The sequence below is a fragment of the Parasteatoda tepidariorum genome, chromosome 4 (assembly GCF_043381705.1).
Source record: "Parasteatoda tepidariorum isolate YZ-2023 chromosome 4, CAS_Ptep_4.0, whole genome shotgun sequence".
NCBI lineage: Eukaryota > Metazoa > Arthropoda > Arachnida > Araneae > Theridiidae > Parasteatoda > Parasteatoda tepidariorum.
In genome coordinates this window covers 77,484,009-77,504,014 of record NC_092207.1, presented here as the reverse complement: position 1 = coordinate 77,504,014, position 20,006 = coordinate 77,484,009, and the positions used below count along the sequence as shown (strand labels likewise).

At 25.9% G+C, this 20,006-nt stretch overlaps 1 protein-coding gene across 2 annotated transcripts; it reads right to left on the bottom strand.

Moving 5' to 3' along the window:
• Nucleotides 1-683: 683 nt before the first annotated feature.
• LOC107442273 (very long chain fatty acid elongase 4) lies at nucleotides 684-19,871 on the bottom strand. 2 transcript variants are annotated; one of them, XM_021147715.3, is made up of 8 exons: nucleotides 19,796-19,871; nucleotides 19,163-19,257; nucleotides 17,240-17,427; nucleotides 14,525-14,605; nucleotides 11,371-11,542; nucleotides 9,632-9,759; nucleotides 7,169-7,327; nucleotides 684-6,711 (listed from the first exon to the last, which is right to left on the bottom strand). In XM_021147715.3, exons 2-8 carry the CDS (start codon nucleotides 19,251-19,253, stop codon nucleotides 6,697-6,699), a joined length of 834 nt encoding a protein of 277 aa, XP_021003374.1. In that variant the 5' UTR covers nucleotides 19,254-19,257; nucleotides 19,796-19,871; the 3' UTR covers nucleotides 684-6,696. The 2 variants fall into 2 exon arrangements, with proteins under 2 accessions (XP_021003374.1, XP_015911280.1); XM_016055794.3 differs by having other exon boundaries at nucleotides 19,811-19,825.
• Nucleotides 19,872-20,006: the final 135 nt, after the last annotated feature.

Sequence of the window (20,006 nt, the reverse complement as noted above, 5' to 3'; positions counted from 1 at the left end):
TCCATATTCCTATAACAAATCAATGCCTCTGGGGATACTGAATTGGAGATTGATCGTTCTCTGGTTCCGGTCAAACTTACGCTGCGTGGACGAATGAATGGATACATGAATGGGTCCACTCTATAAACGATTGTGATGTATCGGTGAGGCAAAAGTCGAATTCTTGGCCTTAAATCGCACATCCTCTGCCTTAATGGCCGACCACAACAACAACGGGAACACTGCAGATTTTTTCTTGCCTATGGCGCCCCTTGCACTATAAGGACTAGAAAAAAAAATTTAAAAATCATTTTCTTACCTAATCATCCCTTTTGTAATTAAAACGTCACTAAAAAAAATTATTAATTTTAGTGTTACTGATAGGCTTGTTTTTCTGAATATTTTTAATAAAAAACTCTGCATTGTCTTTACTGGTTGTAATAAAAAAAGAAATTTGTAAATGTTAAGTATGAAATACTGGAAAATGATTTAATTTTTTGCACCACTAGTAAAGAATCAACTTTGATACTTCAAAATACTTTCGGATTTATCTGGAACCCAAAGGCAGAGCTGCTTATAGCCTATTTATTTAATTTTCTCACCCAGTAAGATTTAAAAATTGTCAAATTTTCCCTAGGAAAATCAAGTGTGTCATGCAAAAATAGGCTCTGTTAATAATAAAAATTGGAAGAAGAAAAAACTACTAAGTTTCAACATACAGTTTTATTTCTCAAATAAGAGAACAACCACCATATACTTTTTACATAAGTGTTATAAACATGCTGCTTATTGAACAAGCTTACATATATACTCTCTATTTTGTTCAGTAGACTTCATATTATTAAATCAGTTTGAAACAATCAACAACAATCTTTATCATTAAATTCACAGGATGATTATAAAATAACTTTGTCCACTTATCACGACCATACCATTCCAGAGAGTGGAATACAAATTTTCCATAAATTTATTATAAGGTATGCGCTCAAAAAGATTATCAGACATTTACAGTGACAAAATTTTCACTACCTTTCCTTTATCAAAACGTGATCCTCACAGCAAAAAGCCTAAAATCGAGTTAGAACGGTATTTTTAGCACAAAAAACAGTGACGCTAGTCAGTGTTGAAAAAGGTTATTTTATAAATTTTTTACTTGTCTGCTATCCTTTTCTTTAAAATTTTATAACCGTCGTTGAACAGCCGACCCAATTTTTGGGTTCACAACTGATAATATTCAATGCCATAGCCTTGTAATTTTGAACCCAATCCAGAAGACAAGGAAACTCCTGGATCAACTTTGCCTTCGTGGAGGACCGCATCTGCGTTACATAGCGAGGAAAGCCACAAAAAACTCCCACGGTCAGCCTGACGGCAAGGAGACTCTAACCCATGATCCGTCTACCACTGAGGCTATTTTACGTCACCACTGTAGTTGATGCAAGCCTGCTGAATTCGTATCGACCAGCCATTGTTGGCATTCAAACCCAGTTCCCCTTATTGGAAGGCGAACACTCTATCCCCTGAGCCATCTCTCTGCTATTCGGCTCAATTTTGTCTCAGAATAGCCCCGCTAGTATTCTTGCTTCAGTGTTCCCACTTTAACAAGCGTTTTACTGCGAGAACCACATTTTAATGAGATAAAGCGAAAATGGAGAATTTCAGCCACCATAACTGTCATTATAATCATTTTTATTATTATATCTTCATGCAAAATTTTCTCCATGCTTTCGAAAAATCACCAGTAGGTCAAATGTTATATATAATTACCCTGTATAATGCATTGGTCCATCACTCTTTATTAAATTTTATAATCTTTCAACAACTCTTTAGTAAGACATAAACAAAAAATTGCATTTACATTTAACATTTTTAAATAAACAATTGCCTCTCAAGAAAAATACAACTTCACGTTTTGAAAGTTCAATAATATGAAACGTATATCTGAATCATTCATAACATAATAACATAATTTACAGACATTTTGAAGCAGATTACTTTCAGCAAAATTCATATTAGTCAAGCGAATTGAGGATGTGCCCATATTTATAGATAAAAATCATTTTTAATAGATTAAAATCAATAAGATAAAACTGCAAACATCCAAATTAGTTTAACAATCAAACAACGGGAAGAATCATCGTGTTAACACTAAACATACCGACACTTTTCAATACAATACAATACAACATACAAAAACGGGTCTTTTGACCCGTTATGGTATGATTAGTGTTAATATACATGTAAGGCACTATGATCCCTAAATGTGAGGAATTAACATTCAAAACATGTTTAGCCAAGCTTAGGATTTGTTATTCCTTAAATAAATACATAATATTAAATAAACATCTTTTTTTAAATTAAGGTTGGTACATTTAAAATAGTGTTTAATATTTTTTTTATAATTTTTTAATAAATAAACCTCAAAGTTAATCTGGTGGTTTATCTACATAATAAAACAACAACTCCTCCAATTTAAATGAGAAATTGTTGTTGAGAAGAGAAAATTTTCTTGCAAATTTGCATAAAAACTTAACACTTGGAGGGTTGAAATACTAATATGAAAAATTATTATCATTACATCATTGAAAAATTGACAGTAAACATTTCACATCTAAAGATTGATTGTCATATCAGGAAATTAACAAACACTTTTTTTTTTCAATGCCCACCTGGATAATGGCCAAGGTCATACAGGCACCTGAAGGGCAGATTCATTGGCCACTCTTTCAGGGGCACCATATTAAGTGGGCCAACATTAGGTGGGCAAATTAACAAACACTTTATTGAAGTAAATTCAGCATATATTAATGACTTCAAACCATTTTTTTTTAAAAAATGCATCTTTACATACATGTGTATATATTTCTTTTTAAAATTTTAAACCTATAATTTTACAGTCTTGTGCATTTAAATAAACAACACTGAAACAAGACAAAATTTTCTAATGCTAACATAAATGTAAATAACATAAATAAAATTGGAAGAAATGTGAATTAAGAAAATTAAAGCCATCAATTATGAGTCAACTACAATAATTTTTATCAATAAATAGAGAGAACTCTAAAAAGGTAGATAATAGCTTACTTATAAATTTAGAATTTCTGAAAATATGTCTTGATTTTTTACTTTAAATTTGCTTTATAATTTTATACATTTAAGAGAAAAGAACATTTTTCATTTGCTGGTGCATACATAAATCAATTTAATTTTTCTTTTTTGGTTGATATAAAATTAAGAAATAAAGTGTGGAATAACATACATTTTTTAAATTACATTTTGGTATCTTATTATGTACAGAAGAGAGAAATAAAATTATTATTATTGTCTCAGACAGTCAGAATAAACATTAGTATTCTTCTCATCTTTATTAATTAACCTACGTATAATTAATAAAATATTAACCTATAAACGAAATTTGGTCGAGTGTGCAAATTTGTGTGCTGCATCCCCCCCCCCCAAGTTTTTTACAAAGTGCCGTGTTGATAGTGTGTGAATTTTTATTTTTATTTTTACGAAGTACTGCATTGATCATGTGTACCGATTTATTAAAAATATAACCAATCATTCTAAATAATTCAAAATATGTCCATAAATCAATGAGATAAAATAAAATTCCTTTTTTTTACAAATAAAAGTCTTAAGCAGTATATACAAAGATAATTTTTAAACAGTATTTCTTCTCAGCTTTAAACACAAAATGAATAGGAAAAAAGGAGATTGTCAATACTTTTTCGATGTTTACTTTCAGAAAATGAATAACAAGTACAAAAATAAACATCCATCACAGTTTGAAATAGAACTGTTTGATATGCTTTTTATAAAAGCCTTACACAGAGCTTTACACAGTGTTTTCCAATATTGCAAGTCAGATTGAGTTAAAAGGGTGATATGTTGATATCAAAGCTGATTTTTAAGCAACAATTATCAAATTTTTATTTGATAATTGTTAGTAATTGTAATCCATTTAAATTGATTAAATTTTTGCTTATTTAAATAACCGTATTTCTACTTTCTTGTAGCGTTGATGTCTCCCCGTGCCGAAAAACAATTCTGAATATCTATATTTGTATACATAATTTCTGCGTTTCCATTCTTAAAAATAACTTTATATTATCTTTAAACAAGCTTTTTTTCTAAGCTTTATTAACTATAAATATTAACAGATTCATAAATTATTTTATAATAAAATAAATCTCTTTAAAAAAAATTTAAAAAAGTTTCCTACTAAGTTTTTGTCTTTTCACCTTTTCCAAAAATCCTCCATTCCTAAAAATAGTTAGAAGATTTTTAAAGGTGAATTTCAAAAACAGAAAAATGTGATTACATAGATCTCTAATTTTGCAAACACAGCCTCTGTTTTATTCTAAGACAACTGCATTCTAGTTTATCTCCTTTGCAATTTTAGGCATCAATATGTCGATATTACAATCAGATTAAGCTAAAACTTGTACTTGGTAAAGAACAGCTAAGATTATAAAATAAAAATCCATAATATGTTCATTAAAGTTCTGGAAGGACTTAATACTGTATTGAAATAATACCTTATAAATGTTAATAGTTTATAACCCTCAGCTTTCCCACCAGTAATGTGAATGAAACCCAAACCAACTGCATCACACGAACTCACACATGCAGAAATCAGGTAGAAATAATATAAATAACACAAATAATGCATTTAAATAAAAAAAAGGTAGTTGTTTCAGTACAATAAGCAAATACCATCTAAACTGACAAAACACAAAATGAAGTCTGAGCTCTGAAAGTACTTTCTTAAGAAACCACCAATATTACTATTATCGACCTGATGCAGAATTCACTGTACAATATTTACCAGCCATATCAAAATTAGCCGTCTTTATAGCTCTTTGGTTCGTGATTATTACATTGTTTCTATCTTGTTAAAAACAACAAAAAAATATCACAGACAATTATTTTAGACTATGAAGAATCATTTTCTGGAATTGCTAAGTTTGCTTTCCTTAATTAGTTTAATTACTTTGAATTAATTAAGTACAAAAATTTCTTTTTCAAACTTTTTTGTTTCGCATTTAAATTAAGTTATTTTTATTTTATTTTAATAGATCCGCTAAATCCAGTAAATTTGTATATTTAACAAACATGTCAAACATTACAATCACAATCTTACAATATCCTCTTCAAGAATTCACTAGTTCCGCTAACTAAGTACATCACAGTTGGCTTCTAGAAAAAAAACTCCAAATACACTTTGGTATTTTTGAGTAATTCTATGAATCCATAAATGAATTAGCAGTTTTAAAAAGCTAAAAATGCCCTTTTTCAAGACATAAAATTAAAACTATTTTTTCTAACATTATTGAACATAAATGTTAACTTGCTGCACAAAAAGTCAACATTGAATATTCTGTTTATTTGAAAAGCACAGCTGGCTATGAAAATTTACAAAATAATTAATGAATTTTAACATTTAGACTTTTATTCTCTTCAGTTGCTGATTTATTTCATAATATTTTTTTTATAGCATAAATAGTTTGAAATTAAATAAAAAAATATTTTTGATTTTTCATAATAATGCAATAGGCCACATATGCACACTAACAAGACAAACGAACTTATGAAAATAAAAACAGATAAAAATTCAAGAAATGCTTCTAATTAACAAAATAAAATAGCTGTTTAATAAAAGACTAGCATAAACTAGAAAAAAAACATGGTAAAAAAAATTAGAATAACAATAAAATGTTTCTATACAAGATTTGCAGATAATATGCTCTAACAAAAAAATTAACAACTACAGTTTTAAATAGAGAGCTTTAAATATCAAACCAACCATCAGAAGATTTTGTTTTTTTCACTGTGTATCACAAATGCAAGTTCACTACTACCCAAAACGTCCTCTATAAAAGCCATAAATTTACCACAATTTAGGACTAAAGAATACCCCTACAAATAAGAACCATTCAAATAGGTTTATAATTGCAAAGATATGGGTAGAAGGTTTGTTGCTCCAATCTTAAATGTTTTTAATTCCTAAGCAAGAAATTAAAGGCATTTAAATTATAAAGTCGGTAATGGTGTTTTTGTCTTTTAAATTTTATGTTCCTATACTTATTAATAAACATAAATATAATCAATTTAAAAGTAATAAAAGTTTTTAAATAGAAGATAAAAATTGAACTTCAATTTTAACAGGTAAATAATTACACCAGTAAAACAATTACACGATAAAAATCATTACAAATACTATGATAGTTCATTTTTTTTAATTCGAGCCCTACTTATGGTAAAAATACAATATATATAATAAATATAAGCAATATAATACATTATAATATTTACACTTTTTTTGGTTGATTGATTACAAATTTAACTAAATAGATTTGGTATAGGATTTTATCACAAATCATTTTACTCAAAACTTTTACTTTGCTTACTCAAAACTCTTTAAAGTGCATTTCGTAAAAATATTAAAGCCAGAAAAATTTTATTTTATATATTCAGTTTTAAAGTTACAAAAAATTATAAAATATATTTTCATGAATTACACATTTTTGCAATACTTTTTTTTTCTTTTTCATGAACCATGCATAAATGATTAGGAACTTGCAGACATTTTGAAATCCGTATTAAACATCCATTCATAAAAAAACAATACATTAAACCTGATTTTGGAATGCTTAATTGTAGTGCCAGTACGTGCCAGTAGAGTTTTCTTTTAACACAGAAGCATTTTTTTGTTCAAGCTTCTTTTTTCTGAAATATAAAAATATTTCAAAATTAAAAATAAAATGCATTATACACTATTTCAATAAAAGTAGTATTAAAATAAACTAAGAAGTAAAATACAAACATTTGCATTAAAAAAATTTTAAAAAAGTTACATTAAAACTAAATGTTAATTTTTTTAAAAAAATTTAGAATTAAAAAATAGATAATCTACAGATAAAGCTTCAAAAAAATCAAAAGGTAAAATTTTTAACTATATTGTTTAAATATTGCTTATAAAGACAATGATGTAATACAGAATTATTTATAGAAATATTTTTCTTTTTAGATTTTTAACATTAATACACTTCCTTGAAGATATACAGGAAAAACTCAACAAACTCATTATTAAAGTCAGATTTTTAACATTTCTTCAAAAAATATATATACATATTCAAGCTAACATATTGAAAAATTTGATCTCAGATTCAGCAAAATACTTTACCTCTGGTTTCTTCGGTGAGTAGGAATTAAGGTAAAAAATACCGAATAGAACAATAAAAGAGAAAGAATATGCAACAAGTGCATATTGCATCCATCTTGTGAAAGGACAGTTATAAATTATGGCCTTTACTCCCATAACCACAGCTGACACAAATTGAATCTAGAAAAAAAATAATTGAATGAATGTCTTTTTAAAAAAAATGGCAAAAAACAAATTATTTCAAATTAATATTATGCAAAAAAGTGTCATTAGTATGAAAAATTTACTCGCAAACTAATTTGAAAGCTTTTAACATTTTCAATTTTTATAGTTTCATAATCATTTTCTGACTCTTATATTCAATACATATACATTCATTCTATACATATACAAAATATCTTATGTATTATTGAAAAAATATGGAAATGAAATCTTAATAAGAAAATCACCTATAATTATGAAATGAAAAATGCCCCTTACGATGCAATTTTCAAAAATAATTTAAAGTTTTGAAAATTTTTGTCAAATGAGATTTAAAGTAAACTTTAAATAAAAAAATTTTTAGAAATTTACATTTCAGAAAAATAATTCTATTCATCATCATGTACTGCCTACGTGTGTAAAGAGCTTTTGCCTACACTGTAATTGATATCTATTTTCCAATACAGCAAACCAGTTTTTCTTGAGGCAATTCTAACACAAAACTAGTGCTAAGTTGAAAATTTTTTTACGAATTATTCTAAAGTTCTAGACAATTAAGGATCAAAATTAATACTGATAAAAAAATTATGTTCAGCTAAAATTTGATCATTTACCTAAAATTCCATTTCTTTAAGATACCAACTTACTTGCAATTGATTTCAAAAATTGGATTAATACAAAAAATAATAAACCATACTGTTAATTTTTTAAAAAAAGGTTTTCAAGAAAATTAACACTTTTAAATTATTCCTCTAATGTATAAGTAATTAGTATTAAAAATGATATCTTCAAAATAATTTCCACAATGGATAATGTTTAAATAAAAAAAATAGGTAAAAATTTTTTTTTAGAATTTCATAAAGCAAAAATGAGGTATAAAATAACAGAAAGACTGTAAACATGAAATTTTTAAAAAAAAAAAAAAAAAAAACATCNACTTGAATTTTTTTTTAAAAAAAAAAAACATTATGACAAAATTTTTTTACTTGCAATTCAATCATAGTTTCCTTCAAAATAATTATGAATTAAAACAGTTTTTGATAATCATATCAAATATTTTAAAAACCATTGTTGACCATGAAATAAAACCCCACATAAATGTCTCCGAGAAATTCATAAAACACAATTTATGTATTATTTTTTAGCAAAGTGTACCTATGTAAAAGAATTATGTGTATGCACATTAAAAAAAAGTGCACAATAATAAAAAATTAAGGATACAGTCGTTCCCATTTAATTGTATATCGGATAATCTAATAACCCGCTATACAAATAAAATTTAGTGTACTCAAATTATTTTTTATGTAACCAATGTTAAATTTCCTTGATTAAACGATTCTTTATCATTGAAGGTCCCTGCACTTAACTGCACAAAAAAAAAGAAATTTTTGTTTTTAAAGAATTGTTTTACTACTTAGAATGGAACATCCAATTTTAAGTTACGATAAGAATACAATAGAGGTCACTTCAATAGGGACTTCCTATCCATATACAAACAAGTATGAGGTGTTAAAAGTGATGAACTAGATCATTTATTTAAAAACTACAATAAATTAAAAAGCGATAACCATTGATTTAGTTACACTAATGATGTTTTTTCTGTTTTGTTCTTTGATTTGATGTTCTCTTTTGTTAGCACTGTTATGTTTAAAATAATTAAAAGTTGTTAAGTTGGTATTGGCAGTTTTTTTTTAAAAAATAGAGTTGTGTTTTAATTAGTTCTAGTTAGTGTTTTAACATGAGGAGGTAGTTTAAGAATTCATCAAATATTGTCAGTAGTTATATAGCAAACATGGTAGGGGTTTATTCCTTTTTTACACATTTCACACACCATTTAAAATGTGGAAAGGTAAGAAGTAGAGTAATGTTCGGCAATGTGTGTCAAAACACTATTTCTTCAGAAGGGAATAAAAAGTATTATAGAATGCATATTAAACTTTTAGTTAGCATCGATTTACTTTAATATGAATTTAAATGTCATTATTATTCTGTGAGATTAGAATTAATAACTTTAATTACAATTGTATATTGACTATCAAAATAACTTTATTCCACCATTTCAAAGAAACTTTTTATAAAAAACATAGATTGTCTTTTGCACTTCCCTTATAATCATATAACTCACTTGCTTGAATACAATTGGTATTAAAAAATTCTTTTGGGCAAAGCTGACTGTATCTCCAGTATTATAAGATAAATAATTTATACAAAAATAGAGGATAAAGAAATATAACTTAAAGTCAATGGCATATATAGAAATAAATATTAAATTAAAATACTAACCAATTGAATCATTGTTAGATATTTTTTCCACCAAAGATATGGCTGCATGATAGGGCCTATAGATGCTAAACCATAGTATAAATACATCAACACATGAACAAATGAATTAGTCATTGCACCAGGAACAGCTAAAATACAACAGAAATTAATACATTAACATTACAAAAAGAATTGCAACTAAAACATGCACTTAATTATTATTAAAATGAAAATGAATAAATTTTTAAAAAATAAATAAATGTTTTAATACTATGATTCGTTAAAAAAAACTGTTAAAAAAATAATTTTAAGAATAAAGATGTTAATGATTTTTATAGTTTTGAAGGGAAAAAAAGGACGGAATATATTTATAATCATTACTACAATAAAAAAAACAATATATTCAAAATCGTAATATATAATATGAAAAAATGCTTAAAAAAATAATGTCAGCAATAAAGATGTTAATGACTTTTACAGTTTTCAAAGAAAAAGTTACTACAATTAAAAAAAACAATATATTCAAATCATATAATATATTTTAATTTTTGAAAATAAATTTAGAGTATATAGAAAGCAGAAGTCGTTTTTTATGTGAAGCACTGAAACAAAATTTAGCTTAGTCAAATCTTTAAATTATCAGTTTTAATCAAAAGTTCAAACTGACAATTTTCAACATAAAATTTAAAAAATAATGAAACAAAAAACTTAAAAAGATTATAATAAAAATTCCAAAATCTATAACAAATTCACGTAAGCACAATAAATGATACAAGGATCTTTCCAAAGGGTTCAATGCTATTAATCTCTCTTTAAATTTACCAAACTTAATGAGCAATTAATTGCATTTTGTATGGTTAGAACTAAATGGAATATAAAAATATTTAGGATTATTTTCTCAATTCATTAACTTTTGTATCCTTGAGCAATATTTCTCATTAAAACATTTATTACTAACTGGAATTATTACTAATTAGTATTAACCTACAAATTTCTAACTGGAGAACAATCACAAAGAAAAGAGAAGAAAAGGTTGAAGGTTCTAGGGAATGCTCTGGCCAACAAAGGGCTGTCAAGTCAATAAAAAAAGAAAATATTTATTTTCATTATTTAATAATATGTTTTGCAAGGAGTAGTTAATAATATACCTACTTGCAAGGAGTAAAAAAAACTTACATCAAACACATTTTGCACTTTAATTATATTTTTAAAAAAATAAAATATGCAAAATGATATTACTGTGCCAAGACCCCAACACATATTTCTGAATTTAATAAGTAATTAATATATATTGCGTAAATGCTACAGAGGTAAATGCATACATATTCTGATATAGTATAACTGCTTACTTGAATATTCATCATCATATTCTTAGAAAAATAGGTGCATTTTGTTCTACACATCACTTTGTATGTGCTCATTAATTGTATATAATTACTGTCACAAGTACAAAAATTGGAAATAAAACACTTCAGATGTCTCTAGTTGAATAAAATATAACTTCCAGGTTACAAAGGATTACTTAAAATGTTTACCTATATTTACTTATTATTTACTGATTCAAAAGAGATATAAAATAAATATTTTATTCATATGTTTTTAAAGCGTTTAAGTGAGGGAACATTAATTATTGCAATTTAAAACTGTCACTAAATTTTTAATTTTAAAGCTTTTGACAATCAACATTTTAAGTTAATTATAAGATGAATTTTTACTTATTATCTTAAGCAAAAATTAAATGTTTTGAGAAAACATTTTACCTGAGCCTCCTGGAACCCATTTCACTCCAATCCACCAAAGACCAAACATAGTTGAATGATGATAGATATGGAGAAATGTAAGCTGGTTATTCTTTTTACGTAAAATAAAAAAGAAAGTATCACAGAATTCTAGGAGCTTAGAAAAATAATACCACCACAACGCTTTGGCAATCTATAAAAAATAAAATGTTTTAAAAATTGATATAACAAAGGTAATAAAATTTAATTTAACCAATTAATTTTGTTCATAAATATTATTTATATAAATCAAGAAAACAGATTTAATATTGTTGTTATTTTTGTCTTATACCATTAAGGCAAGGAGTGAGATTGTTCTTGTTTTCTAGTGGCGCCATCTATGGCCGAGAATTCGCTTTCTGCCACACTCATATGTCACATCCATTTATAGGGTGGGCCCATTCATTCATCCACAGATCGTAATTTTGACCTGAACCATATAATCATCAATTTCCAATTCAGTACATCCAGAGGTATTGATTTGTTATGGGAACATGGAGGACTTTGTGACCCGACATATTTAACATGCGCCAGCCATTATTTACTACACGGAGAGTCTTCAACCGGCTGGATTCGAACTCCTGTTCTCACAAACAAACATCCTGCCAACCAGGCTATCCCGGCCAGATTTAATATTAAAAATGCTGATTATGCACCATTGTTAACATTTTTTTACATGTTTAAAATACCATTGTAAAATCCTCAAAGTAATTTTTAAACTAGTATTTATTATGATTTTCAAAAAATTTATGCATGTTTAGACACATATATATTTAAAATTATGATTATATAAGTTCCAGTGATGTTTCCATGAATTCACAATAAAAATAAAATATTAAAAAACTTTTCTAAGTTTCATACTAAATTATCTATATAAAATATAACTGTCAAAATATTTATAAAAAAAATTCTTTAATTCATATTTTTATCAATTCATATTATGTCTACATAGGCATTGCATATTTCCTAATTTTTAATTTCATTTATATCTTAAATTGATATTCTTATTAAAGAGCTTTTCATCTCTTTCATGATAAAAAAAAAAAGTTAATTTTTATTCAATCTCATACAATAAGCGAAAGTAAAGGCTAACTTTTCATTTAATATAATCAAGCAATTAATCATTATTCAAGATTACATAACTAAATATCAATATTTTTTAATATTCCTTTTTCAACATTTTTATCATTAGTGTAATTGGTCATTGGTTGTTTTACTTTTACAATGAATTTTTTGTAGTTTTGTTTTATTTCGTCAATGTATTTAAAATATTAACAATAGATAACAGGGAGTTGGATTGACTTTTGGCAATATCTGTTTCCTATTCAGCGCCAACAATGAATCTTTCCCTATGTTTCGAAGAGTTTATTAATCTTAATTATACTTTAACTTTTAATTTTGATATAGTAGCTGTAAAGCTGGGGGGAGGGTTAGCTTGCTTAGCCTATCAACCAATCATTAAAAAATACTTAAAATTTTTAAAACATACACTTAGTCTTTTTTTAATAATGCTAATTAGACTCTCACTGGAAAAAATATATAAAAGGCTTTTTATTTTGCTTCCATTTATATTAAATAAAATATCTTCTAGTTAATGATACAAAATCTATTTGGATCTCTTGTGAGAAGACTTTTTTAGGATTTAATATTTAACTAGTCATTATTATGCTGGTAATTTCCTACATAATCAGCTCTCAAAGTAATATTCTACATACAATGATTAAAAATAAATTGAAAGTTTGGAGGATTATGGACAACCAACAAGATGACAATCTGTGGTAGATTCACTATAAGCCATAGTAAATGAGATTCTGTAATTGAATATATAATCAAACATAAACACAACATAATAAACATAATAGAATATATAATCAAATATAATTTAAAAATTGAAATTGAAAAAAAAAAATTAAAATAAATAAATGATGAATACATTTTTTCCATCACAAAAATGTAAAATAAAAAATAAAAACAAATCTGCTCAGAAAATTTATAAAGTTTAAAGATGTTTTACAAAGCATGTGCATTACTAAACATAGGTGAATAGCAGTGTGGTTTCAAATAAGGGTGGTTTAATTTATAATAGTATGTATTGTTAGTATCATATTATTCTATTCCTCTACATAAACATCAAACTTTTGAAGAGGTCTAACTGCTTTTTTTTTCTTCTTTTAAACATTTTGAGTCATTATTTAGTTTGCAAATTCCATTTTTCTTAGAACAGAATAGGTCTTAAGATTTGATTGCAATTAGTTTAGGAAGAGGGTACTTTCTGAACCAATTGAGAAAAACTACATTACTAAACATATATTAATAGCAAAGTATTTTCAAATAGAGGTGGTTTAATTAGAATGATCGTATAGTAATTCATCTGAATTAAAACTAGATTATTTTTGCAAATCCAACATAAAATATTTGTCTGAAACCAAAAGTATTAAGAATGTTTATAATTTATTAGCAAAATGAAAAATAAGAATCTAAGAGAATAAAATTTATAATAAGATTTTGAGTTTTAAAGTCCGGGTTTAATTAAGTCTCAGCNATAGAAAACATAAAGAAAAGAATGTTTATAATGAGTTTTATTAGCAAAATGAAAAATAAGAATCTAAGAGAATAAAATTTATAATAAGATTTTGAGTTTTAAAGTCCGGGTTTAATTAAGTCTCAGCAAAAATGTTTACAAAATTCATTTTTATAATTCATATTTATTTTATACAGTTTATAATTGTAATAAAGTTAACCTCACTCGCTGTAAGATTTAAAAATGTAACTTCAAAAGTAATTGCACTAAATATTAAAATAATAAAAAGCATAGGTACATGTAAAGTTAATTTCTAAATTTATACTATATATTTAAGAAAAAATAATAATAAAAACACTGAACAACTGAGAAAGTACTTCAATTGTGAAATTTTTATTTCATTTTTTAATCTTAAATAAAATTTTAGCAAAATGAAAACAATAGATAAATTTCAAATAATTGAAACACCATGAAAAAGTTATGGTACACTACACACAAACTTCACATAAATTTGCACACACATAAATTTTTCTCATAGATTTTGTAAACTTTTCGTTATTATTTACTATGATAATATTGAAGTGCATGAATATTATGCTATATAATTCTACTTACACGAACTTCATAAGGATTACTTGAAAAATCTACTAATTGGCATGCCCAGTTATAATTTTGCTTCCAAGCGCAGACCAAAAGCTATAAAAATATAACATTTACATTAATTATTAAACAATGTTAATTTCATCTTAACACTTTTTGATACATTATATATCTATTTTTCTTTTTTATAACAGTCGTTGAACAGCCAACCCAATTTTTGGGTTTTCGACAACTAATGTTCAACTCCGTAGCCTTTTGAACACAATCCAGAAGACAAGGGAGCTCCTGGATCAATTATTGTGAGAAATGTGCCTTTCTGCAGGACTTTTTGAGGGAACTAACTCGCATTTGCATTACATGGAGTGGAAAACCATGAAAACCTCTCACAGTTAGCCTGACGGAAAAGGGACTCTAACCCATGATTCATCCACCACTGAGGATATTTTACAACAGCACTTATGGATGCGGAATTCGTATCGACCAGCCATTGCTGGGATTTGAACCCGGTTCACTTTATTGGAAGGTGAATCATGGCTCAGTCTACCTATTTGACTATTTTTGAGCATAGACTGTAAGAAGTATGATTACTAATATGGTTACTAATTTCAAGCCATTGCTTACAATTCACATTTTTTTCTTTCTTTTCTTTATTTTGAAAGATATCTTATTACAATAATATTGTATTAAAATTAACAGATGCCCTAACATTGTAATAGTATATATTATAAAAACATAATACTTTTGGATATTTATGCTTTATAAAAAAATACTTTAAAGATCTTGAATTCATATTGATTAAAACTTTCACTTTTTTAACAATGAAAAAATTAAATAATTAATTAAATTATTTCAGTTTAATGCATTAAATTTATATCATACACTGTATCATTTACACTTATATCATTTACATTTATACAATACATTATATCATTCACATTTATATCATTTTAATTATCAATTAAATTAAATTGCTTAAATGCTAAAAATGTATAATTTACAGTTTTAAAGAAAATTATTATAACTCTAATGCTAATAAGAATAATTGATGATGTAAATAAAAAACAAGTGCCCTTTCTACATCATCAATAGTGAAAATGCTTAATTTTATTTATAATTTTGAAAACATAAACTGAAAATATATTGAGGTTTTAAATTAAAGTATATAAACAAATTTTAAATTGCTGTAGTAATATAATATTGATTTTTGAATAAAAACATTCAAAAACTTTCCTGGTTCAATTTTTTTACACTTATAAAATTTATATTTAACCCTTTAACATAGGTAATTAATATTCTAATATGATGTTTATGCATTAATAGAAAGTGGAAATAAAAATAAATTACAATTCAACTAAGTATTTTTCACATACATGCAATTAAAGATGAATTTTCTATTAATAATGATTTACCAAATTACTATAATATTATATTAAATTTGAAAAATAATGTTTCAATAAAAACATAATTAAAATATTTCCTAATGTAAAATTATACTTTTTACAGTACATTTTTTATTTAAATTATCGAACAATTGTATTAGTTTACAAGAATGATTGAAATCTGTAAGAATAATATTTTTATAATTAATAACATCTAAAATATAAAGAAAAATAATTCAAAATTGTCAAATGAATAGCCAAAAACTTGATGCAAAACATAGAAAAACTTATAACTTAGTTAATAAAAATAATAAAAAAATTAACATATAAAGTTTTAATAAAGTAATTTATTAGTTTGCTTGAAGGATATAGTACTGAAAATTCTGATTTAGGAAAACTCACAGCTGCCAACTGTTTATCTTTTCTAGAACAATTTTCCCCCATTGGTAATGAAATGAAAATTTAATTACAATTTTAGGTCGAAATATACTTACTTTGTAGGAGCTTAATGATTATTCTAAATTTATATTTTGTCAAATTTCTTTAAATGTAGTGGTGGTTATAATTATTTAAAATAAATTTAGTGAATCCAATAAATAAATAGAAAATATATATTTTAAAATCACTTTTAAAATAAAATTTTATGCAAAATACATAAAAGTTGGCAAGCATGAGGACAAAAATCAACAAATTAGTTCTGAATCAATGAACAACAATACACAAAATTCACCCAGAGAAGAAAAAAAAATGTGATACCATACATTAGCTAATTGAAAAAGATAAATTTCACTCCAATATATGAATCTTATAAATTGATGAACGAGTAATGTTTAGTAGTGCACTAGTAGTATAAATTAAATAATATTTTAAAGAAAATCAGAGGCATTCAATATCATTTCTGAAATATTCAATTGCTTTTAGACAAACAAAATTGTTTTATGATTGTATGCATCATTTCATAGATTATTAGTGATATTTTAAATAAGTAAATTGGCAGATTGTCATCACTAATAAAAATAAACTATTAATATAAAGTTTTAAAGAAATTCTTTTCATATAATGTACCATGCAGTGTAACAATAAACTAGATAAATAGAAAACATAAAGAAAAAAAAAACATTAAGCATATCAAAGCCATAAATATGTATGCAAGTATTAAACAAAGCTAAACTAAAAATAACAAAAATAAATATTATAATACATAAATTGAAACTAAATAATAAAAAAATAACTTCATACATTACTTTGATAAACTGCTCAGTAACATGCAACAAAAGAAGAACTCAAAGGAAGAGAACTAAAGACAAGCTTCTTTACATGAAGAAACTTAAAATAATAAAATGATCTATACCTCCAAACCAATATACAAATTGAGAAAAGTCATTGCAAAATTATAAAATACAAGAATCCATCGCATTTCAAATGGCTGCCGAGATCTCATTAATTGCGGTCCATAGTGAACAGAACAAAGGTAGAGTACAATTAACATCACAGTGGGAAATGGAGATTGCATGAGAGGCCAGGCTGCAACCCTCTTGTCTGTAGACAAACAATACAATTATATATCCTCATTTAAAAGGTTGCAATAGATAAAAATAAAATCCTGTACTGCATGAGAAACATTAAGGTGAGATACGGCCAAAGTGAACAAGTCATTCAAAAATTTTATGTTAAATCAATTAAAGTGTATAAAATATGATAAATATATATAGTCAATGAAGACTACGAGGGGGTGTCCGAAATTAGGCTTCCTGTGGCGACTTAAAAAGAGGCAAGCATGAAAGACAGAAATTATAATAAGATATTAAAAATGAGACATAACTTTATTATTCCACACAATTATTCCTTAAGACGTTGAGGCACTTGTCATACCAATTTATAAGCTTAAAGTAGTCTTCCAGGAAAAACTCAGGGCTATGCATACCAAAGAAACGTTTAACGGCTTGTGTCATTCATTGATTCCCAAGAACCTTCAGCCCAGATTTTTCTTCAAAACTGGAAACAGATGAAAGTCACTGAGTGAGATCAGGTATGTATGGTGGATGGTCAAGATGCTCCCCACCAAGAACTGCAATATTGTTTTGCGTTGCTGTTGTGGACATGATTGATTATTTAACCATGGGTATGAGTGAATATTTAACAATGTGAATACAAGTCACGATGTTTGATTTATTAAATCACTCTAATTTGAAACCTGATGTATAATTTAAATAGCATGGGCGCTTCAGTTAAATTTAAAAGGAGAATTTGGAAAATTTAAGAATTTATGCGGGTGTATACGTGCATGGCATGCTTCTATACGATCTAACTTTGGATGCAAGAGGTGGATGAGAGCTTATTTGGTTTTGATTGCTGGCCAATATTCATATGAGACTATGGGTGGGAGCTTAATAGAATATGGGGGTTTGTTTGGTATTTTATACACCTTTGTTATGAGTTACAAGACAAGACATATACAGCAACAGCTGTTCATAAAGGGCAACCAGGGTTTGATTTTTGACATCAAAAACTGATATTTGACATGTCAAATGATAAAAACTGGTTTAAATCATATAAAAAAATGGTAAAAACCATCAATAACTAATGATATTCATAATGTCATAAAGCGTGTGAAGCTATTTACAGTGCAGTTAAAATATTAATTTAAAACACAGGTATATATACTGTTAAAAATGTATGCTAAAATATATATTATGCTATATATAATTAAAAATAATAATAATTTTGAATAAAGCAACAAATGTTCACTTTATCTTCCTACTTCGTTTTATTTTATTTTAGAATTCTCATCTTCTGAAATAGATTCCTAAATAAATTCACATATCATTGCAATCTTTACATAGGGCAATTTCAAAAATAACAAAGAATTTATTTTTAAGTATCCAAATTATGGAAATTCTTAAATATTGACCACTTCTTAAAAGTTGACCTCAGATGTTACAAATGAATCAAGATTAAATATCTAAGTTATTAAATATTTAATCTTGATTCATTTGTAACATATTCAGGCATTGCGATTGCCTATTAATCTTATTAGTGGTTTGGCAAAGTTAAACTCCAGTTTTTAGCAGTAATATTTATGTCATTGGTCATCAAGATATCATAACTATTAAAAAAATAAATTTGAAATTTAAATATCAAATACAAGAAACTTTGTTTTATACAATTTTTATAACAATAAAAAATAGTATAATTTAAAAAGTAGAGCAAAATGTTACAAATTACAGCAAATTAGATCAAAATACATTGGCAAAAAATATTAAATGAAAATTACCTGAAAAACTAAGTGCCCATTCGTAACTTTGATATACATCTAAACTCCACCTTAAGAGCAGTTCACTGAAATGATGCTTAATGGAATCCATACTTCTATATTAAATAAAAAGTAAGGATTATAAATATAAAAAGCTTTCTTCACTATTATATGTTATGATTAACAAATACCAAAAAAGTACATATAATAATTAATAAATACAGGAAAATGGTCAATAAATTATTAGAAAAATTTATTGTAATTTTACTCCGTAACAAAAAAATTGCAGTTGTTAATAACAGTGGTAACCAATATCTTTAATATATTTTAGGTTCAAATTTACGAAACCATCCATAATTCATTATTCTTAAAAAAGGAGCAAACACGGCGAAGTGAGATTTTTTTAATAGAATATTGATCCATGAAAAATTTATTCTGAAATTATCAGATGACACATATAATCACTTTGTTTGTGATTTATTTCACAAATTATTATATTTCACAAATCAATTAATTATATTTTTTAAAAGAATGATTAATGAAAGTATCATGTTTGTGTAATTATTAGACTGGAAAGTAATATTAACTAGACATATACAGAAAAGTAAAAACATAAAAGGAAAACAGTAAGTTAAACTAGAAATTAGAATATACAATTTAAAAAAGAACCCGAATGCCGGTGCAACCGATGAGCAAGAAAAAGAGAAACAGGACCAGACGACGGTGATAATTTCTTCATTTCAATATATGAAAATAAATTAATTTTTAATATATAAAGACGCTTCATAGATTTTCATTTTAATAATTTTTAACTAAATGTCAAAATTTGTTTTATCGTCAGTTTGTTAAATTTTAAAAGTTGATA

What these genes read in the sequence shown, in the direction of transcription:
- LOC107442273 (XM_021147715.3), bottom strand. Translation starts at nt 19,253, where the DNA reads ATGGATTCCATTAAGCATCATTTCAGTGAACTGCTCTTAAGGTGGAGT. An exon ending in ATGGGCACTTAGTTTTTCAG is followed by an intron (nt 17,428 to 19,162) that starts GTAATTTTCATT and finishes GTTTGTCTACAG; the next exon opens with ACAAGAGGGTTGCAGCCTGG. An exon ending in ATCTAACAATGATTCAATTG is followed by an intron (nt 7,328 to 9,631) that starts GTTAGTATTTTA and finishes TTTTTTTTCTAG; the next exon opens with ATTCAATTTGTGTCAGCTGT.